Below are 22,387 nucleotides of genomic sequence, written 5' to 3'. Positions count from 1 at the left end.
CCAGACCTTAAAAATGCATGCGTGGAATGCTTTTTTCATCAAATGATGAGGTCATATGAAGTGTAGAATTGTATTTTGTAGTCTTTACAGATTCTCACCACAGGGATGGAATTCATAAATTGAAATCTCTTTGGAACAAGTGTATTGATGTTCAGGGAGACCATACTGAATGATAAAGTGTAGACCATAAAATTGCGGTTTTCTTATCGAAGCTCAAAACTTATTGAACAACGCAGTAGTTGTGCAGATGTTTTGAATATAGGTTATATGTATTTTACTTTCATGTATTAACTGACTTTCCATACATTCTCCATTACATTGCTTTACTCTAACTAAAGTTTCTCTTTGTACTTTTGGGACGGCTTTTTGTTTAACTTTGCATCCCAAAGTGTGACCTACTTCCCGCTCGTGATGCTTCTAGTAAGCCAACAGAGCTCCTACACTCTGTCAACTTTCTATAGCCGCACCCACGTTTTCAACGTATCTTCGAAACCGTCTTTCCGATTCAACTTCTGCTTTTGGGACTTTTTTAAGTAGGCAAAATTATGAATAAACCCTTTTGGTTGGATTGAAGTTTTATGATTTCTAGCTTTTTATCGACCAAATACGATATAAGCACTGTCAACTTTCTATAGCCGCACCTAATAAAATGATCAATATGCGTGGATTTTTTTCAAGTCTCAGTATTTATTATGAGGATTAATAGTCAGTTGGCTTCTCTGATCGCTGAATGACTTGGAAAATTCTGTTTGTCATACTGTTTACCAGGTTTTTCAATATTTTTCGGTCCATGTGTTCCCAAGCTTCCAAAATGGATGCTTTAAGCTCATTAATAGAGCTGTATTGCTTCCTATCCGCATAAATTTGTCTAACCAATATTCCCCAGACATTTTCAACTGGATTTGGATCCGGAATTCGCGCTGGCCACCTAAGCAAATTGATTTTATGGGTAGCAAACCATGTTCGAGTTATCGAACTGGTGTGAATGCTAGCATTATCTTGTTGAAAAACTAATTTTTTCAGCGGTTTTCAGCTGTAAACAGGATCAGACCATCTTCTAGAATCTGGATGTAGTCGTTAGAATTCATTTTACAAGATGTAAAAGCCAGACTGAGCTTGCCCGCAGAGCAAAACTCAAACTACACCATCAGAGATCCTTCTCCAAAGTTACGGGTTGAGAAGTACTCTGGATCTTTGCGTAAATCTCGCCAGTAGCCTGTTAGACCATCAAGCCCATCCAAATTAACCTTTTTTTCATCAGAAAAGATCACCTATACGAAAAAACCAGAAAACGGAATAGGTTCTTTTGATACAAAATATGCTCTTGAAAGAGCAGAAGAAAACCGAAAGATACCATGTCCCACCGACGTTCCATGTTCAGTTTAGCAAATTCTACACGTTTTTATTGGTGTAGTAGGCTTGGATTTGGTGCCTTGATCATTTTTGCTCGAGTTATATTCGGGCTGTTTTGCAAAACCTTGCGAAAATCTTCCCTACTCACTGGCAGATTCAGTGTAGATTTGATTTTTGATAGCGATATTGTCGAATTTGACGCCAATTTAACAATGTTTCAGTTGGTTCTCATCGACATCTTGATTTTTTTCAGAGTACATTGCACAGTTGCATACCGTTTAGGATCCTTTAACTAATTACCGATCACTTTATTGGATCTCTTTATTCTTCGAGCCATTTCTCGAATAGCAACACTCTCCAGCCTATATGCCTCTATCAATCCTTTTTCTTTTTTACTTAGAACACTTCCTTTTGGCATATTTAAGTAATTCACTGGCAAAACTCGTTATGAAAACTACTCTCGGAAGCAAAACTCGAAGTGCGGCTATAGAAAGTTGACAGTGCCTATATCGTATTTGGTCGATAAAAAGCTAGAAATCATGAAACTTCAATCCAACCAAATGGTTTTATTCATAATTTTGCCTACTTAAAAAAATCCCAAAAGCAGAAGTTGAATCGGAAAGACCGTTTCGAAGATACGGTGAAAACGTGGGTGCGGCTATAGAAAGTTGACAGAGTGTAGTTCAGTCCCATAAACTATGGCAATCATAACACTAACAGTCGAATTTGGCCCTTTTTGGTGTAGATTTTGTAATGGACTCACTGCCTTTCTGGATGGAATGGGATGGACCATCACATGAAACGTATGGACACAGAAGGGGACAAAATATAGAGTAACCAGCTTATTACCCACTAAAGTCTAACGGCGGGTAGTGCCATCGGTGAGATTCCTGGCCAGCATCGCACGGCTCCATGCGCAGCTTCTTGGTACCCCGGTCGATCGCCAAACACTTGGCCTTATGCTTGACGTGCTCAAACTGGTACGTGGTGCCATTGTACTGCCACTCCTGGTTCCCGCGCCCCTTGTGGCAACCGTACAGCGTGAGCGTATTTCCATCGTAGTCCAGACACCGGTTCTGGTTGCTAATCTCCCCGTACACATTAACCACCCAGTGCTGCTTGGAGTCCCCATCGCGACACACGTTCATCAGGGGCTGTGGCACCTGGTACGAGAGACAGTGCGGCTCCGCCGCGTTCTGTAGCGCCTCATTCTTGAGCGCCCCGTGTCCCGGCCGGTACTTGGTGAGATCTTCGCCCAGTTCAGGAAATACGGTATCCAGGTACCAGCGAAAGTCTTTGCAGTGGAGCGCTTCCCGTAGCTCCTTACGCTCCGAGATGTCACCGTAGCTGCCGCGGAACTGTGGCCCACCGAACAGATCGTACAGCACCTGGGCGTACGCGTCGAGCCACACTTCGGCCACGCGCACCGAGTTCACACGGACGACGTCTTTTTTCACACCCTACCAAAGAGAGAGAAAGTGCGGTATTAGCCGTCGGTGGGGTCACCTACAAACCTCCACTCCACTTACCCTCAGATAAGGATGGCCAGTCTTTTGGATGTGAGCGACACGGGCACACGGAACGGTCACCAGGCGACCGCCGCACATCCACGCCTTCACCGACAGCTCAATGTTCTCGCCCCCGTACACGTCCAGCCCGTCGTCGTACCAACCGAGCCGTTCGAAAAACTTCCGGTGGATCGTGAACAGACCGCCGGCCATGACGGGCGTCGCGAACGGTTCCAGCTTGTTGTCCGGCTTGTGCAGTCGGTCCCAGCGGCCACGCCACCGAAAGTCCAGTCCCCAGCCCATGGCACCGTAGAACACGGGTGCCTTGTCACTCACCAACCGCAGGTTGTGCTCGTCGATCCAGTCGATGGTGGGCAGCGCGATCGTCCGCGGATCACGCACCACCTGATCCAGCTGACCCTCGAGCCACCCCACCATACACTCGCAGTGCGCATCGAGAAAGGTGAGAAAATCAGACGACGCACTGCGGGCCCCGTGCATACGCGCACGAATCAACCCGAGACGCTGCGGAACTCGCAGAATCCGCACCTGCCGGTAGCCACTGAAATACTCGTCCAGCTGCGTCCTGAGATGCGCTACACTAGGGGTGAGGGTGAAAGGTGAACCAGTGAGCCACTAAGGGGTGCGGATCCGTGTGGCAGTCACTTACGCAAGCTGGAAAAGTCATCCACCAGAATGATCTCACCGAGCAGGGCGCTCGGTGTTCGATCGAGCACGGAGTGTACGGTCCGGACCAACACTGACCAGGCCTCGTTGTAGAACACGATCACGACCGACACCTTCGGCAGTGCCGGACGCAATCGATCGGCCTCCGTGCACCACGGATCCCGAAGGTCCGGCAACCGGCGGCGCACGGGGATCAGATCACTGACGTACTGGTTCAGTCCCTGCTCCGTGTAGCCTTGTTTGACGAGCCGCTCGACCTCTTCCGAAACGTTTTTCGGTAGGGTCACCGGTTCGCCCATGTCACCGGGTAGCCGGGCACTCCGATCGTCCTGCGGCGCTGGCGTGTAGAGCCGATCGTACGGGACCGCTTCATATTCCGGGATCGCAAAAGGCTCATCGTAGAGCTTCCGAGTGCGCTCCTGGTTCTCGTGTCCGGCTCGGAATTCTTCCAGCGTGGCCAGCCGCTCCGATAGCTGGTTGTGGTAGAGGTACAGGGCCAGCAGGCAGCAGGCCACAATCGCCGCCAAGCAGAGATCGCGCCGGGCGGAGAGTAGTTTTGCCTACAAAACGGGGACAGGTTAACGAAATGGTGTGACTTTCTTTCTGCTGCGGAGGTCCGTAACTTACGCCGTACATGGTGTGCGCACGAAAACGATTCAACACTGACTTCGATGACCGGTGGTGGTGGTAGCCCGGTGAAGGTACTTCGCCATCGAGAAATGTCAACGGTTGCGTTATCAATCGTGCCGTTTTATCTGCTGTCCCGGTGCCGCGGGAGGATAACGGGCCGTTGATTACGAGCTCGCCTGTACACTGGGCCATGTTTGTGATAGACACACAACATGTTGGCTTATCGGCAGAACGCACGACACGTCACGAGCGACTTCAGTGGCTGATGAAAGTAGCCAGTTATGTTCACCGAACTTGCCAACAATCGCGTTCCGCACCTGGTTGCTTACACTTTCCACGCAGACCCGTCCAGGGCAGACAACAATGTGGCAGGATTGTCTGCTCCTGCTCGGCGCATGTGTCACGCGAGTCATTGAAAGTTCTTTCCCAAGTTTTATGATCCAACTGGTGGCTCGATTATTTAATCGTGCCCTCCGGAATTGGCACGTCCCGAATAGGCTATCATCGCTACAGTAAAAATGAAACACCCATCCAAAAAGGTGGTAAGGTTTACACTTTGGGCCATGGAACGTTTACTGGAGAGATAAGCTATCTACCGTTAGATTAGGGTCTATTTAACGTACGTTCGAGCTCACGCCAAGTTCTGGTAGCTGTCCGGAATCTGCTTTAGCGCGATTATGAAACGTGCTATACAGACTGTCATGAGTCTGACGTGGCTCCGGCACACACAGATCACAGATTGTTGGGGTTATAGTTTTGCATCAACCACCGTTGGTTCGCCAGGGCCGGATCGCAGGTCTCGAGCCGGAACGCGGCACCGTCCCACTGGAGACACCGTTCGTACATCAGCTTCCGCAGGAGCTTAGTGTCCGCGTCCCAGCTCCACTGCTGGTTACCACGCATCCCGTGGCACCGAAACACCGCCACCTGCTGCCCGTCGTAGTCGAGACAGTGATCCTCGCGCGTTACCTCTCCACTGGCCGTAAGATACCACAGCTGGTGGCCACCGGTACCGTGGCACGGTAACACCCTCAGTTCAGCCGGCCAATCGAGGCAAGTTGGATGGGACCGATCGGCAGCCCCGAATCGGATTTCACCCCGCGTAACGGCCCGGCTCGGATCGAACTGCTCGGGAAACACGTGTTCGAGGTACCAACGGAACGGTTTGCACTGCAACCTCGCGCGCAGCTCGTGACGTGCGGTGAGATCACCAAAATCCCCGCGCTTCACGCGGCCACCGAACGAGTCGTAGAAGTAGTCGGCGTACTCGTCCATCCACACCTCGGCCAACCGGATCGAGTTCCGACGGATCTTGCCGTACGCGCCGCTGATCTGGCGCAGGTACGGGTGGCCCCGCTTCTGAATGTGGGCCACCCGCGAGCAGGCCACAATCTGCAGGGTGCCCCCGCACATCCACGCCTTGAACGAGAGCTCCATGTTTTCGCCACCGTAAATCTCCATGCCTTCGTCGTACCAACCGAGCCGCTCGAAAAACGTCCGGTTGATCGTAAACAGTCCACCGGCCATCGTCGGTGTATCGTACGGTGCGGCCGGATGGCTGTTGGGCGCGGGTTTAGCGAGCCGATCCGACCGAGCACGCCACTGGAAGTTGAGGCCCCAATCGAACGAACCGTAGTACCGGACCGAGTTCTGTGCGTTCAGCGCCATCGTGTCCTCGTGTATCCAATCGATCGCCGGGATAGCGATCATCGTTTCGTTCGGGGCGACGTGTGCCACCAGAGCCTCCAGCCAACCTGAGGGTCCCTTAAGGGGTTAGTTGCTTTGGTCTTAAGAGGGACATTCTCGGGGGGCGACTCACCATCTATCACCTCGCAGTGCGCATCCAGGAAGGTAACGATGTCGGACCGGGCTGCCTTCGCACCGAGGAGTCTCGCACGGATCAGTCCAATCCGGGTCGGGGCACGGATGATACGTACCCGTGGCAGCGTGGCCACGTACTCGTCCAACCGCTTGTGAAGATGCTCCATCGGCGAGTGATCGTCGACGAGCAGGATCTCCTCGATCAGCTCGCCCGGTGTGCGATCAAGCACGGAGTGCACGGTCCGGAGCAACACCGACCAAGCCTCGTTGTAGAACACGATCACAATCGACGACGCGGGCAGTGTGCCGGGTCCAATCTGTCGATCTCGCCTAGCCTGTTCTTCCGCCCGGCACCAAGGATCGCGCACATCCGGCAACCTTCGCCGGAGCGAAATCATGTCCGACACGTACACGTTGAGACCCTGCTCAGCCCAACCACGCTGCACCTTCGCTTGGACCTTCGGCGACAGATCGCTAGGGAGCACCACCGGAAGACCCATATCGCCCGGGGCTCCATCGGGATCGTACTCTGTGGCGCTCTGGTCTGGGGCCGTTCCCACTGTCTGGTGTTTGCCGGCTCCTTTAAGTTGCCCGAGCAACCCGTCGAGCAGTCCGGCGGGATTCTGCCGAGTGTCACGTTCTAGCACCGTTATCCAGAACGTAAGACCGATCAGCGAAAAGACGAGCAAGAAGAACAGTTGCTTCACCGTCAACAGTGGCATCCTCGGGGCACTGGGTTTCTTTCCTCGGGGCACCAAAACCAACAACCACCGGAACCGCAACCTTTCGCTAGCATAGCCGTGACGCGACTGTTTGACGCGGCTCAACCACAACAACTAGCGGCGGTGTCGCGGCCGCCTACCGGAAGACTTGTGTTCTGTGCTGTGTCCAACGCGACCACAGTTCCGGTGCCCAGCCCCTTGTCAGGGGGTTCGAAAAGAAGGAGAACGTTTGATTGATTTCGAAGTTTTGTGGTTTTATTTGAGTTTTTCGATGTTCCCGCGACCTTCAGACCGCGGCCCTGTCGTCGCGGCTGCGTTGCGATTATGCGTCACCATGTTGTGGCGTGGCGTGGCACTTACCTTAACTCGCGGGACGCTATTCGATTAAAAAGGGTGTCGCCAGATAACGTCCGCCGCCGCCGCCGCCGGCCGGGTGTTGCCACAGAGAAAGGTGGCCACAGATAACGCACACACATGCCGAGCAATAATGTTTTGATTAACTGCGACTCGCGACGCCGTAGGTTTCGCCGTTTTGTTCCATTTTTCGACGGGGCTCATGGCTCACTAAAATACCAACACCGGAGCACGCTGATGATACGCGCATATCGAGGTTAAATGTTAGCATTCGCGGGATGGGTTTGAGTGTGCCATTAATGCCGTTGTTTTGTGGTGGTTGTGCAACGTGGATCGCGAGTTGATAGATAAGACCCGCGAAATCGAAGGAATGCCCCAAGAATCGTAGAGTGCCTTGCGATGGGTGCTATCAGTAATGGGCCGGTCCGGGTGACCGATTTTATTACAATCATTTTGAACCGGTAATCGATATCAGCAGATGATGGGGTTCCCCCAGAAGCAATACCATTCTTCCGCCGATGATTGTACTCTATGAGGTATTCCAGTTTGAGGAACTTAGAAGTTAGTTTTAGCATAAAAATTCTTGAACTTGTCGTGACAAGTATGTTATCGGAAAACACTTTCGATGCTCTAACGGTGTACAGTGTTTGTTGGCTGACGTACTGTCCACAAAAGTGTTCCCCAACGTTAATGCCGATTCAGTTGACGGATAATGGAGCGACGGAAAATTGATTGCGACATCGCTGTTTTTTGGTACGGCTCAATTTTATCCCCCCATTCCACTTCGCCACCGGAACTCTGATGGTGGCCCATTCATTTTGAAATGACAAAAAAAATAGAAATGACACTTTGAAATTTAAATTGGACTAGCAAATGACAGATTTGTTCGCCGGTTACTTTGAATCACCAACCAGCTGTGTGGCATACCGGCACACAGTAAGCTTTGCTTCCAGTGAGCGCTCGACCGTACAATTGTGAACATCAAATTTGTTGTCACTCTCCAAAATTGGTTTCTTTCACTTTCAATGCTTCGAATGTCACAGCGAAAAGACGACAACCCGGGCCCCGGGCTTGCACGTTTTGTGATCGATATATTTTGGATTCCTTCTGGAGTTGCGAACATACACCGAGTAAATGGATGTAGACATCGGAATTAGTTGGACTGCTGTAGTGTGTGAGTTCTGTTCTGTTTTGCGTCTGCTTGAATTATTCAATGGTTCTACAATTAAAGGACTTTCTTTTAGAATAGCTTGGAGCGTTTGGCATGCGATTGTTGGCCTACAGGGAACTGTCTGTGAACCATGTTGATGCATGATCTTCGACTTATCGAAAAGGTTCTGAATCAAGTGGATCGGTTGAAGAGGATTCGAAGGGATGCGAAGTTGCGGTCAGGGCCAGATCAGGTATCACAGGTATGCTCTCTCAAGAGTGCTTTCGTGTGGGGGGAATTCACAAGACACTGTATGGTGGGGTGCCGGCGATGAAAGCACACAGAGCTACAGAGGGATATGGATGCTTCAGAACAGTCGTGCCATGGGTTGGCTTGGGTTGTCTTGGGGCTCAGTATTGAAGAAGTAATTTAACATTAAAATTAAAGTATCTTCGCAGACAGTTGTCTGCTTTCGGGAACTGGGTCGCTTCAGGGAGGGATCATTATCAGGCAAGAGAGTATTGAAGTGTAAACAATAATCAAACACCTATACAAACACACAGACACACACACACGCGTACACGTACTGTTTGATTATGTTTTGACGATCGTTTTGGGCGATTGATGTGATTCCTGTTCCGATTACGTTCGAGGTCCAACTTCTACTTCCACTCGATTTTTGTTCAGTCCTGTTAACGATGATGCTCACCGACCGTGCTACAGTGTACGAAAAAACGGACAATATGGCGCACTTTGGCGCACAAACACACACACACATACACACGTGGCGCACAAATACACGACGGCCCCTCTCCCCCGGGGGCAAAGTCCTCCAGAGTACGTGGTTTGGTTTGGTGGCTATCCCTACTTCCATGACAGATGACAGTCCTGAGATGTGTATGGAACGTCCTGTTGTGTTACACATAATGGTTCTAGATTAATACTCCTGCAGCTGCTATACGTTCGTCCCTCCACCCCCCGTTCGTACGGTCTGTAGTTGCTACAGGAAACCAGCGTTGTAGTTCATCCGCGCTCACGGAGAGAGCTAATTTAGAGTGAGTTGTTCCCGGACAGTATAGTATGTACGTTTTCTAATGCGTTTACAGACATGTTACTTCCTTTTTGATAGTGCGATAGCAACGCGATTGTTCTTCAAAACTTATCCTCGAACCTAAGGTACACTTTCGATCAAAGAGGTTCAGCCATCGGTCTCAGTAACCATCGATTTGGTTTAACGTACGTTTTAACGTTTCAAGAGGCTAGTGTGTGAAAAGTGGGCTCAATGGCGTGCACAACAACACCGTTGGGGTGTAACAATTGGATTAATTACGAATAATGGAAAAACTGCAACATTTCTACTAACTTGATTTAATTGTTAATCTTGTAAATGTTTGCCTAGCCGCTTGCAGGAAAGTTACCAGTTTTGCTTCAATTCAAACCGTTTTGGGCGATGCGCCTTTTTCGGTCCAACAGTTGTAACAGTTTAGTCTTACGGGTTGTTTTTGTTTCACTGTTAAAGGGTTCTTCTTTCACTACAACAATGTTTAGTTTCTCTGTCTCTCCATTTGCGGGGGCTCCGGGGCCCGCTCTTGGTATACCTGAGGACCACCGACCGTGTCCGTCCCGGACCGGCCGACCGGACCGGTGGTTAGGTTGCAGGGGTCTGAAAATGTGTCTGCTGTGCTCTTGCTTTGCATCGGCAACAATCGGTTGTTTGTGTATATTTTATAAATATATTTGAACACGTTTTGTTTGCAGGAAGCATGCGCATCGCGCATCGCGGTTTTCTTTAGAGATCAATTGATTTTTGTGTCAAACACACACACGCACACGCACACGCAGACATTAAATGGATTAAAAGTCTTTTCAATTCTTGTCCACCGTCTTCCACCGGGATGATACGTTTCAGTTTTTGGCCACTTTCGCTTGCGTGTCAAACACACCCTGTCTTGGTCTGAACTATATGATTTAATGTGAATTTTGTGTTCTTCAAACGTTTACTGATGAGTTGGAAAAAAAGTGTAGAATGTTGATCTGCGATGAAATATTAATATTTTTGTTATATAAAGTGAAGTATAGAACATTTCGTTCAATGACACATTGAAAAGTTGCAAAAGTTATTATTATTTAGCAAATTGCATATGTTTAGAGTTTCTCATTTCAATTTCGGCCTTTGCAAACCATCTTTAATCCAGGAAATCAATTGTTCAATCCAAGAAATGAAGCAACTGATTGATTTGCGCACTTTGAGTGATCTTTAATCCTCGTCGTCCAGACTAGACCGGGGCAATAGTATCGGAACCGACAAAAATGCTCCGGAACGATCGTTTGGCGGTCAGTTCGTGATTGATTGACTGTAGAGCGTTATCGATTTGTAGAACATATTTATAGATAAGTTCCAACGTTAGAACCAACATGTTTACTTGGTTTGACAATATTGCCAGATTCCTTAATTTGTGCATGACTTTGACTATGACGTTGTGTAAAAAAAATTAAGCAAATGGGTAACGTTGTCCTCAAGTTCTTAACGCGGGATTCATTTATCAGTGGAATCAGGATGCCATCAATCAGTCACGACGTCCCTCGTCCTGTCGGTTCCAATACTTATTGCCCGGGGTTGCCTGAAGACGTCGAGTAGTGCTCTTTCTAAAATTTTGAACAGAAACCTACGAAAGGTAAGCGATCAATGGTCAATCGTGTTGCGTGCTGATTTTCGCAGTTCCCTCGCGTGGCGCGCACCCTAAAAGCTCTTGCCAATTTCGAGCAGCTTCTTGCGCCGGCTGTCACGCCGCTTGTGGCGGCTCTCGGCCTTCTCACGCAGCTGGCGCCGCTCGATCGACGGACAGATCGCGTCCGGCGAGCTGTCCACCTTCTTCAGCACGATCCGGAACGTGAACGTGTGCTTCGGCGAGGCACTGGCGGCTCGCCGCGGTGACGGTGGCTCGAACTCGCTTCCACTCGAGGTGTCCAGATAGCACGAGGACAACCGCCCACCGGATCCACCACCGCATGGTCCACCGCTACCTCCGCCGCCACCGCTACCGGTTGCCGGCATTGGCCTAGGTTCGAAGATGGCGGCACAGCGCTTATCGGTACACAGGAACCGTGGCGACTCGTTGGACGACTTCCGCGGTGGCGCCAGCGGGAAGTGTTGCTTCCCGTCCGGCGGCGGACCCTTCCCGTGCGCCTGATGGTAGTGCGAATGGTACTGCTGGTGGTGATGGTGTTGGTGCGGCTGCGGAGGCGTCGTTTCGAAGATCGAATCGTAGCTGTCGCGGGAACTAAAGTTGGACGACGTCTGGTTCGAGAGCGGTGACTTGGCACGATGCGGCGCCGAGTGGTGCGACTTCATGCCAGTGCCGGCCCCGCCGGCGCCGGAAGTAGATGCCAGTCCGGCCGGACCTCCGACGATACTGCCTCCCGTCGATCGTCCGTGGAGCGGCTCGCGGCAGCGACCCGGTTCGGAGATTTGCTTCCGGGTCGGGGCCCGCGTCACCGAGAACGCCGACCGGGGGCTGGCGGAGCGGTGCGGTGGTCCCGGGCCCTGCTGTCCCTGCTGCTGGTAGCCGTCCGCCAGGTCAAAGTGCGTCTCGAGCGACGACTTGCGGCCCTCCGGGTAGGTGCTGCGCTGGAACGTCTCCGCGTCGACCAGCTCGATCGAGGACTTGCGTATATCGTACGGGGACAACGTCTTGTCACCGCGCTGCGAGCTGTCCAGCTCGACTAGCTCGAAGGACGAGTTCTGGTCCTCGTAGCTGGTCGATTGGTAGCGCGAGATGTCGAAGCTGGTGTCCATTGACGAATGGCGGTCGCCGGACACGCTCGAGCCCGGCATCCGGTCGGTGGTGTCGATCATCTCGAAGCTGTCACCGCCCGAGTCTCGGCTGTGCTGCGTCGTCGTTCCCTCGTGGTCCGTATCGCTCAGACTGCGCAGGTTCTCCAGGAACGGCGACCGGGGCGGATCGAACGAGGCGCGCCGCGACGGGGGTTCGATCTCGAACGTTGGACACTGGATGGCGTCCGTCGCCGTCGTCGCCACCACCGCTTCGCCCGCTGCCTCGTCATTGCCGGCGGGCTGCTGCTGGCGGGTGGCGGTGAACAGCGCCTCCAGTGACTTCTTCATCTCGCTCACGGCACCCACCCGCAGCCGCCCATCGCCGGCGTCGCCCTCCACGTCGCTGCCCTCGCCGGCCTCCTCCTGGGAACCGCGAGGGCTTTCGCCCTCCTCCCGGATCTGGTCGTGCCGGATGTACGAGTCGCCGACCTTCTCGAAGTGGACACTCTCCAGCATCTCGAAAGCGGTGTCCGCGGGTGTGGAGGTAGCGGGGGCCACTACTCCGTCACTGCTCTCGCGATCGCTCACCTCGTCACCGCTCGAGCGCTTGTCCGAGCGAGGTCCTGCGCGCTTCTCGTCCGCCCCGGCGCCGCCGCCGCCGATCCCGACGCTAACGCCCTGCGACAGTTTCTTGAGTGACTTGAGCGAAATCTTGGAGCCGACGTTCTTCCACTTTAGCGACGACATGATCGGCTCGAACGCGATCTCCGACATCTGCTTCGTGATCGCGTTCCGCCCGGCGCAGCTCGACGAGTGCTGGATGCTGGAGAAGGTGCTCTGCCGCAGCAGCGGCGCCTCGACTGTCCGCGTGAACGCGGCCGTGAACTTGTTCGTCCGGGGAGCTGCCGCTGCGGCGGCCGCAGCTGCCGCCGTCTTCTTCGAGGACGAAGTAGACGACGAGGAGGAAGGCTTCCGTACGAACGCCAGTATCTCCTTCATGACGCTCGTTTTCTCCTTCTTCTCGGGAGCGGTGCTGGAACAGGACCCCGACGCCGACGCCGCCGCCGCCCCGGGCAGTCCAGTTCCCGGTTCCGGCCGGATGGGGCTTTTGGGACTCTTGGGACTGCGCTGGTGGTGGCCCGTTTCGATCGACTTCTGGACGATATCGTACGTTTCCGACGGGTTCGAGATGGTGATCGGTGGTATGTTGCCGAGCGCGGTCGGGCTGGTGCGCATGGAGCGGGACTCTCGGCCGCCCGGTCCGAACGGGAACCCGAAGCCACCGCCGACGACGACCGGGCTTCGGCTGCGCTCCGGTGGCAGGTGGATGGTAGTCGGGCTTGTCCGCCGATCCTGGTACGACTGGTGGCTACTGAGTGAGTTCGGGCTGAAGCGCTCCTGTTGGCTCTGGAGCAGTTCCGCGTACTCCGACTGGAGGTTCCCGAACCCGAGCGGGCTGCGCCGTCCGGATGGGGACCGTAGACCGGAGGGGGATCGCAGACCGGAGGGAGAGCGACGGCCCGAGAAGGACATCGCGGTCGGCGAGCGTCGATCGAAGCTGGCCGCGTACATCTGGTCGGTGATCAGCAGGTTCGGGCTCTTGGGGCGTCCGGAGGGGCTGCGATCATTCAGCATCCCGGAGCCGGGGCTCCGGCGTCCCTGGCTTAGGTTAAGGGACGCCCCGAGACTGCTCTTGCGCCGGTGCGACGACCGCAGCGTCCCCTGGCGTGACAGACACGGACTCTTGGCCGAGCTGATGGAGCTGCGGTGCTCGAGGTGGGTCATACTGCCGACCGGTGACCTGGACGGTGGTTGCTGGGTGCTCGGACTTCGGCAACCACTACTGTTGTTGTTGTTGTTGGTCATGGTGGCGCTGTTGGAGTTCCAGGGCGAGATGTGGCCGCCCTTAGCGCTGCGCTCCGACGGGCTGCGGCGCGTCCGGAAGCTCTGGGATTTGGCCTTCCGGATTTTGGGCAGCTGCGAGCCACTGCGCGAACTGCCACTTCCGCTGCCCTGACCCGGCTGGTGCAGGTGCTGGCTGTGGTGGTGGGATTGGCCCTGCTGGTGGTTGTGGTGATGGTGGTGGTGGGACGACGACGACGATCTGCCATGGTGGGAGGACGACTCTGGAGTTGGAGAGGAGGGGCCGTTGAGCTTTTGTTAGTTGCTGTGAGGTGGTCCACTAGCTGGATCACTGCTGCCACTAGAGCTAAGCGTCGTGTTGGACCCGTACGGGTCAAGCGAACTCTGCACCGACATCGAGCGGCCGTGCGACTGGCGGGCCCGCCTTACTCGGCTGGAGTTGGGGGAGAGCTTTCCGGGGTCCACACTTGCTGGGTCTGCCTGAACAGGAAACCGGGCACCCAAGTTAGCCACGCCACAACCCACCATCCGAACCCACACCTTACCTGATAGGCGAGCGCGTTCATAATGATCGAGTACGGCACCAGCCCCAGAGGGTGCACCTCGCGCATTAACACGTTGGCCGGGATCTTGTGGAACTGGATGTACTCGAGAAAGTTGCCGATCACCTCCTTCAGCGGTGGGTTCTGGCTCGAGTCGCAGTACTTCTTGCTCCACATCAGCGCCGCCTGGAACTTGGTGAACTCGTCCGCCCGCAGCTCCTCCCGGGCCAGGATCAGCCGGACGACGTGCTGGGGGAGCAGCGTGAAGCTGCCCAGATTCAGCACCTCGTTGCCGTGCTCGTCCACGAACTCCAGCACCTTCTGGACGAGGCTCTTGGTGCACTTGTACTGGATGTAGCGCTCGGCCGATGCCAGCAGCGCACAGACCGTGTCCACGTTGATGCAGCACTGCACGAACCCGCCGCATGCCCGGCGCAGCTCCTCCAGCCCGTAGTAGTCGGCCGCGTTCATCACGCCGAGCAGGGTGCGCGGCTGCAGCGTCACGCAGCCGGTGTGGATGTACTCGATCAGCTGCCGGAACACGTCCGGTTCGAACTCCTCGATGATCAGCGTCTGGTGCTGCTGGCCGGCAGGCTAGGGAAGAGTTGAGCATATATAGGGGGGGTGATAGATTAGCTTGTGCGAGCCTCTGCGAGGATCGTGCAACATCTAGTTTGCTCTAGCGTCTAGGGATACTAGGAAGAAGAACTAGGGTGCGCATCCGCATTCCAAGAACTCTCCAACTAGAGGCAAACAGACAGAGACAGAGAGAGAGAGAGAGGATCCAATGGATGACAGAGTAACGTTCAGTAAAGAGAAACAACAAATGTGGAAACGTGTGAGAAGAGAACATAGCGAGGAACGGTGTGTGTGTTTGTGTGTGTCATTTACTAGATGGTCTATTTGTGGAATTGGGGGTCCAGTGGCTAAATCCACAGGTAGGTCCAATTGTGAAGTTCGCATAGATTCTTTTCTCCGGAAGTCGGAAGTTGGAACTTTTTCGGTGCCGTTGAAAGGTGATCACGAACACTTGGACTCCATGAACTCCAATTGAATAGATCTACATCTTGGAACGTAGAACGAAGACGGGCAAGCGATCCCTAATTGGAACATGCAGTCTTGGACTTATCCTAGGTACACAAAAGATTGGTTCATGGTTGTCTCGGTACAGTAACGCAATTGCAATTATTGCGATTAAGTACTTTAATGTACTCTGTTGGACCATCGACAGAGCCCTAATGGCGACAACATAAAGATTTTGGACAACTTAAACGGACGGGTCACGGTTATTTTATAATATTGACCATTCACTAGATTCCATTGACGCTATGGATAAATTGATCATTGAGCTCCTGGTCCATGGGCCAGCGCAAAAACACGCAAAAACAATAACGATCGATTTATTAGTAAAACTTAATTAATTTCGTCGAGGCTTTCTAAATCGGGTGCCTCTTTGTCTCTACGGTCATGCGCTAAGCTGTTCTGTGATCTTGATGCAGTATGAAAGGACGTGCAAAGGACATGTCATACATAGTAACTTCTAGGTAGCATGTAACATAAGGAAAAACTAATCAGATAACGAACGGTTAAGAAGCGATACAAAAGCAGTTCGAAGCGCGGAGCGTTGTTATGACAAGCAATAACATGTGACACAAGACCAGAAAGTAGCCGAAACAGTGAACAAACAGAGAGAGGAAAGTGATGAAGAGAGTGTGTATTGTGGACAGACAGAGAGAGACACAGTGAGAGAGGAGAGAACTAACAGAACCACTAGAACTGGTTGGCAACATTTCATTTTGCGGCCCAGATTTGGTTGCTTTTTGTTTGTTTGTTTGTTGTTTTTTCAGGTTTACCTCCGCAATAGGTGCTAGTTGCTGATTGAAGCCGCTTCGCTACACAACGAACGGTCAGCCATTCGGTTCGTTTGTTTGGGGTTTTGGTGTTTATTTTTGTTTTGGTTTGTTTGTGATGGTTGCGATTGGGTCGAGTCATTTAGTGGTTGTAGATGGATTGTAGACAATGTACAGTTGACACACACGCGCCATACGACGGAAGAATCCGGAGCGGATATTTCGTGTACGATGGGTGATGGATGGTTTGTCAATTTACAACGGACAAGCGGATGAAGGAAGCAATTTTGATAATTTCGATTGGCGGTAAAGCGTGGGCATTGGGGGGCGACACACGACGATGGTATGCGTATGCGTGTGTGTGTTTGTGTACGTGCGCTCGCGCGTACGTGTGTGGCACAAGGTGTTGAAGGTGGCACACCACAGGAGACGACGGCACACGGGGAGAGAGAGAGAGATACGAAATAGATTGGTTTGTGGTCGGTTTTTGGTCCAGATCCAGGGTTAGATCTGACGCCTCGTTTTACGGATCAATTTGTGAATTATTTACAAAACTTGGACGGAACTGGAACTAAAGGACGGTACGGTATATGGAGTCTGCGAACCCGGGGATGGTAAAACACAACAAACACAGGTTTGGACCCAGCTCCGGTGGCGTATTTACAACTTGTCCGATGAAATGTGATGTTACTCGTCGAAAAAGGGAAACCAAAGACAAAACTAAAGCCGTCAGTTGCAGCTCCGGGCAACCCGGGCTCGGTCGTCGGTCTTACCTGCTGGGCGGCGTTCTGCAGATTCAGCAGCGGTTCGGACGAGCGCTTCAGGAACAGGCGCAGCTTGTTTTCGCGCGGCGGTGGCTCCTTCTTGCGCTGGGGCGACGGGGCCTGGTAGAGCATCTTCTGGAAGACGCGCGAACGGGAGGCCAGCACCGCCTTGACGGCGCAGACTGGTTCGCGTGTTTCGCCCACCAGAAACGTGACGTCGCACAGCTCCGGCATCGAGGCGAGGAACTTCATGTCCTCCGCCAGGCCGGACTTGTTCTCGAACGTCGACAAGTCCGGCTCGGCGTCAGCCATGCCAGAAAGTGGCAACACTTCAGGCATAGCTGTGATTTCTATTGCTACACGCGGGGGAAAAAGTTAGGGAAGAAAATGTAGTAAATTTCTATGAAGTTTGTAATTCGTAATCATTTCGAAAACTAAAAGCCAATCAACCAAGTTTCGCTACGAAAATCAGTGTTTACTTAGATGTCGTTGACAACTCTAAAACTCAGAGTGCCACGAAGTATGCTTTTAAGTAATCAAGTACTCTTAGAGCAATAAGATGTGTTTCTTCTCGTGCGTAACTTATCATCGAGTTTTAAACTCAACGAACAAAATAATCTATATATATAAAATTCAAGTTCTGTCTGTATGTCTCAAGTAAACTCCGAAACTACTGGACCGATTGACTCGAAATTTGGTATACAGGGGTTTTAGGGGCCGGGGAGTGTCGTTATCATGGTTAGAAACCCCTCACCCCCCTCTTTCTTTGCCCTTCCATACAACTAACTGTTAAAAACATCAATTACTCCACAAGTTATGAATCGAATTTCATCAAAACTTGCACAATGGTTGCTGGTCACCTGAGAAACCATGTGACGAAATTTGGTCCTTGCAGGACGAGAGGAAGGGGGGGTCCCCATACAACCCCAATCCTTAAAATACGTCCTAGGGCAATATGGGTATCGTTTCTTAGGTTTTGGTGGTCTATAAATCGATTGGTTTCACTTAAAAGCCTTTTCCTTCCTTCTTCCACCTATCACCACCCCACATTCCATCCATCTTGAAGTAGAACTGATGTTGGGGGGAACTGCATACCACCTTATTATGAATCTCAAACGGGAACTCAAGCGTTTATTCAAGCGTCATTTTGCTATAGCGAGTTTCATAATAAGGGAGATAGTTTGAGATAGTGAGAAAAAGAGAGAGAGAGAGAGAGAAAGAGATGGATAGAGAGAGAGAGAGAGAGATAGCAACGGACTGCTTCAGCCTTCTAGATTTCAATTAAGATCATATAATAGAAAAAGTACATTTCACACCTCCCGGGAGAGGGGCTCCCATACAAACATAACATAAAATTCAGCATAATTCGGGTTATTTTCGAACAAATCGAACCAAATTCTGCAGGTGGGAGTTTTTGGGAAGAGGAAATGTTCTGGTGAATTTTTGAAACCCTTCGCCACTTTACAAAGAGTGGCTCCCATACAAAATTAGGGTAAATTGCAGCAAAATTCGAAAAGTGTTCAAATAATTTGAGTCAAATTTAGCTGGTGCGAGTTTTGCCATGTATCCAACGGGAAGCGGGAAGGAAAGCCAATCGGATACATCACCGGGAAGCCCTATCATTCGGAACAGAGTAACGGGAGGAGGAAAGGGAAACTGAACATATACGTGACCGAGAAGCCCAATCGTCTGAAAAGTAGAAGTAACGGGAAATGCAAAGGGAAGCTGATCGGATACGCCACCAGGAAGTCCTTTGAAACGTTGGATAATCGAGAAATGAGGATGAAATGAGGCGTGGCAACGCGCGCCGGGATCAGCTAGTCGAATAATAAAATATCTTGTCATCATTTCAGGTGCTGGACTGTGGACAAGAAACGCTAGAGTCTACTACTCGGGTATGTTCCTATTTCCGGAAATACATTTCAAAGTACCAACGCCTCCTCTGTCATGTAACCAAGTAAACTCAGCGGAAACACCTGTTGGCAGCATCGCTAACAACGCCTAATCCCGAACGGGATTCGATTACATACTTCCGCTCGATCCGTTCACAAAATGCCTACCCGTATCAGCCCCCCGAGGCCTCGGGCTAGTGCCCATCAGGTCTGGTCAAGCAAATTGAGCTCACTCACGGCTCTGTGCACCCGATTTCCATTTGCTAATTGTGCCCACGACGGGCCCCATCTCATCGCCGCAATCGGGGGGCGATAATCGATTTTGCAATTACGCACCACGAAACGCTTCGCAGCATTCGACAGCCTACTCGGCCGGAACGAACCTGGCACCTGGGGCCGTTTTCCCTTCTGCTCGACGATGTCGCTACGAGCTGTGCTGTGCTCCCTTCATTGGCATTCAATTGAGTTTCGTCAATGTTTTCCGCATTAGCAACATCGTTTCGAGACGGGCTTCCAAAAAAAGGAAGTAAAAATGGAGCGCAAATGGATCACAGGAAGGGAAAGTGACCGGGAAGGTGACCGCTCTGGTCCGTAAGGACGGAAGTTGGCGTTGGACAAAAATAAAAATAGCAAAAAGAGACCAATCAAAATCTGCTCCAATCTCCGTGTGCGCGTCAACAACGGAAGTAGGCGAGTGACGCGACAAAAGGGGGTCCTAGAAACGAGGCCAACACGAAGATGTGACCCGCCGCCCCAGAGGGTGTGAGTATGACGGCGACGACAACAACAAACACACCACGACAATGAAGCATACGAACCTGTTGCAATCTTTGCGAGCTTTCTATCAAACGGGTTCCGACGGGAAATGTGTGTGGGGGAGGACCCGCGTGCAGCCCGCGTGAGGGTGTGCGTGCACGTGTGAGTGTGGGTGCGTTGCTACGGTGCAGGGGGCGGTAGTGGCGGTTCGTTCACAGGCGGATAGGTCGCGTAGGTCGGATCCAATACCCGGAGGTCGGGGACAGCTTTCTGCTGGCGAGAAGCGGCGAAAGGACGTCGAGGAAGAGTTGTAGTAGGGTATCACCAACACTCTCTCACAGTAGAACACGCGGCCAAACTATTTTTGCTGCTGTTTCTCCTCCGGTACACTCACACTGTTTGGCCACGCGACCAGCGAAGCTGCTGCTGCTAGCAGAGCGAGAAAACGAAGAAGACACCGTTGGAGCTGTTGCGCTCCTCCTGGTTTTCGCCCTGGCTGACTGGCTGGTTGGTGTCTGCTACGTCACACAGCAAGCACCTTCCGTTCTTCACTACGGATTAACGGGCGCTAGCTCTACACAACCTTTGACCTATCGATGACGGATTCTTAGCTACTGCCCACTTTAAGCTGCTGACCACTTTCCCGGGGCCAGAGCTCACTGTTTGCTTTTTTCTTTGCTTTCTTTTTCAGCCCATCCGACAAACATATGCTTCCATGTTGCACCACTTTTAAGGCGTCACTTCAACGAACCCGACGACGAAAAAGACGAACTCTGGGCCGCTTTCGGCAGAGGCACCACGGTTTTAATTGTGGTGAAAATTTTAGAAAATGAAAAATCTACACACGCACACTACCACTCACAATGCTGGCGCTGGGCACCGAGAGACGGAACTTTTCCGTCCGACACAGCCGAAAGCATCCAACAGAATGGCCCCACCGTGGGCAGGCAATGCAAAGATGAATGAGTTTTGGGCCGAAAAAGCTCGTCTCGTCCTGTGGTGGAGACGCCTGGTGGATGGTGGCCTCCGGTGGCCATGCGCAGTTGAGATTCCCCCTCTCCTTCGCAATGGGCCCCAAAAGTGACGCTTCACTTTGGGGCGGGGAAGACGGGTCTTCTGCTGGTAAACATTCGCTTGTTGGTGTTCGTGCATGAAACCGAACCACGCGCCCGCGTGTATGTGTATGGGAGTATAGCTGTCAAACTCGAGCCTTTCCTTTCTCAGTAATCATTTCTGGTTGTCAGGTCTGTTATAAACTCATGTTGAGTACTTTAACTGTTACACTAATTTTATTGGCATTATGGGATTTTAAACCAACACGGAGGATGTTTGCCATGTTGACGTTTAGATGGCGCTTTCGAAGCACCACGCGCGCAATATAATCTAAAGCTAGTTTTAGATACGAAAAATGATCGCTCTACAAAAAAGTTCAACACCCATGTCATCACAAAGTAAACGAGCAATACAAAAAGGGCGCCATTTTTCGAAATAAAATTTGTTTCCGGTTTCTGTTTTATTGTTACAGCTCTCGTTTGTCACGCAGTGGTGTATCTGCGTGTGGTTTTGTTCCTCAAGGTCCACGTCACGCACTGATATTTTCTGTTCCTAACATCCCATCCATGTTCGCTGGGTTTCGGTTGACTCTATCCGTATGCCTTTCGAAGCGATTCACAATGGGATCTTTTTACAAAAAACAAACGCAAACACATTTTCTGCCCCACAGCAGCTTGGGAGCAAAAACAGGAGCCTTCGCCAACACAACTCGTACTCGTTTAGTGCTGCTTCGTACAGTGGAATGTATTTAAGTCATGCTTTAAAAATCAATGGAGCAATGTTTCCTTATCTTTTTCATATAAAAGCTTCGACACGTTGTTCCTCACAGGAATTGAGCCGCCTCCTGACGTCGTTGATTATGTGTAATATTCCATTTTTTGTGTATTTTCTTTCCGTTGCACGCTTCTCGATATCCGTGTCGTGTTTTCTACCTCGAATTTCGTAAAAGATATGTCGTTTATTGTGTATGCTGCTGCTCTGTGTGCCTGCAGATTATGTGTGCCACCATATCACACGTTGACGTGGATTTATATTTTCTGGTTTTATTGTGATATAATTATATACACATTTTAGCACTCCCGCTTACGCCCGGAGTATGGATACCTAACGGCACGAACCGTTATCGTTTTTGCGTTTATAGGATAGTTTTCGCTTCTCAGTTCGTATTAAAGTACATTTTGCCTCAATTGTGTCGCCTCTTACACACCGATAGTGTAGCCGGTCGTACCGTGCTACCTGTTTCGCTACGAGAACAAACTAAAAGTAGATTGGAAAAGATATCAGCTAATCATATAACATCGTTTGCGTTTTGGAAGCCTACGGTTGAAGGAGTTGTGTCATTGCGTTGAACCATTGTTTGGAAACCATTCGCTTTTCTTTGTAATTCACACTTCTTGATTGGTTAGTTGAGCTTCGCGTTCTATTCCATTGGCTTGGTAAGCTTTCCTCGGTCTCGTCATTCGTCTAACTTCGTTTCTTGCAGTTGTGTTGTGTTTGCTTGTTTTCTTTTCTTTTTTTGTAGAAGGCACATTAAGAGCAATGCGTGCGCATTCCTCTCTTCAAACATGACGGACATTCACGGTTTTTGTTAATCTATTTTTTACGTGTGTGTAACGTGTTGAGTGGAAGTAAGAGGATCCATAGATGCGGACGCGTTTCAATTGGAA

At 51.3% G+C, this 22,387-nt stretch overlaps 4 protein-coding genes across 6 annotated transcripts; all 4 read right to left on the bottom strand.

The window, feature by feature from the left end:
* Positions 1-2,198: 2,198 nt before the first annotated feature.
* Positions 2,199-4,184, bottom strand: LOC128278770 (putative polypeptide N-acetylgalactosaminyltransferase 9). Its single transcript, XM_053017499.1, has 4 exons — positions 4,176-4,184; positions 3,532-4,108; positions 2,883-3,457; positions 2,199-2,813 (listed from the first exon to the last, which is right to left on the bottom strand). Exons 1-4 carry the CDS (start codon positions 4,182-4,184, stop codon positions 2,199-2,201), a joined length of 1,776 nt encoding a protein of 591 aa, XP_052873459.1.
* Positions 4,185-4,910: 726 nt separating this feature from the next.
* On the bottom strand, positions 4,911-6,721 carry LOC128267940 (putative polypeptide N-acetylgalactosaminyltransferase 9). The gene is made up of 2 exons (XM_053004904.1): positions 5,998-6,721; positions 4,911-5,932 (listed from the first exon to the last, which is right to left on the bottom strand). Exons 1-2 carry the CDS (start codon positions 6,719-6,721, stop codon positions 4,911-4,913), a joined length of 1,746 nt encoding a protein of 581 aa, XP_052860864.1.
* A 4,244-nt stretch (positions 6,722-10,965) lies between these two features.
* LOC128278769 (serine-enriched protein-like) lies at positions 10,966-13,866 on the bottom strand. The gene has a single exon (XM_053017498.1). The coding sequence runs from the start codon at positions 13,864-13,866 to the stop codon at positions 10,966-10,968; it is 2,901 nt and encodes a 966-aa protein (XP_052873458.1).
* Positions 13,867-14,160: 294 nt separating this feature from the next.
* LOC128267492 (serine-enriched protein-like) lies at positions 14,161-17,358 on the bottom strand. Of its 3 annotated transcripts, XM_053004334.1 has the most exons (4): positions 17,029-17,358; positions 16,259-16,297; positions 14,409-14,999; positions 14,161-14,343 (listed from the first exon to the last, which is right to left on the bottom strand). In XM_053004334.1, exons 1-4 carry the CDS (start codon positions 17,356-17,358, stop codon positions 14,161-14,163), a joined length of 1,143 nt encoding a protein of 380 aa, XP_052860294.1. The 3 variants fall into 3 exon arrangements, with proteins under 3 accessions (XP_052860294.1, XP_052860295.1, XP_052860296.1); XM_053004335.1 differs by lacking the exon at positions 16,259-16,297; XM_053004336.1 differs by lacking the exon at positions 16,259-16,297 and having other exon boundaries at positions 14,289-14,339.
* Positions 17,359-22,387: the final 5,029 nt, after the last annotated feature.

The sequence above is a fragment of the Anopheles cruzii genome, chromosome 2 (assembly GCF_943734635.1).
Source record: "Anopheles cruzii chromosome 2, idAnoCruzAS_RS32_06, whole genome shotgun sequence".
NCBI classification, from domain to species: Eukaryota; Metazoa; Arthropoda; class Insecta; order Diptera; family Culicidae; genus Anopheles; species Anopheles cruzii.
Note: the sequence above shows the minus strand (reverse complement) of the source record. Positions and strands in the feature narration are given on the sequence as shown.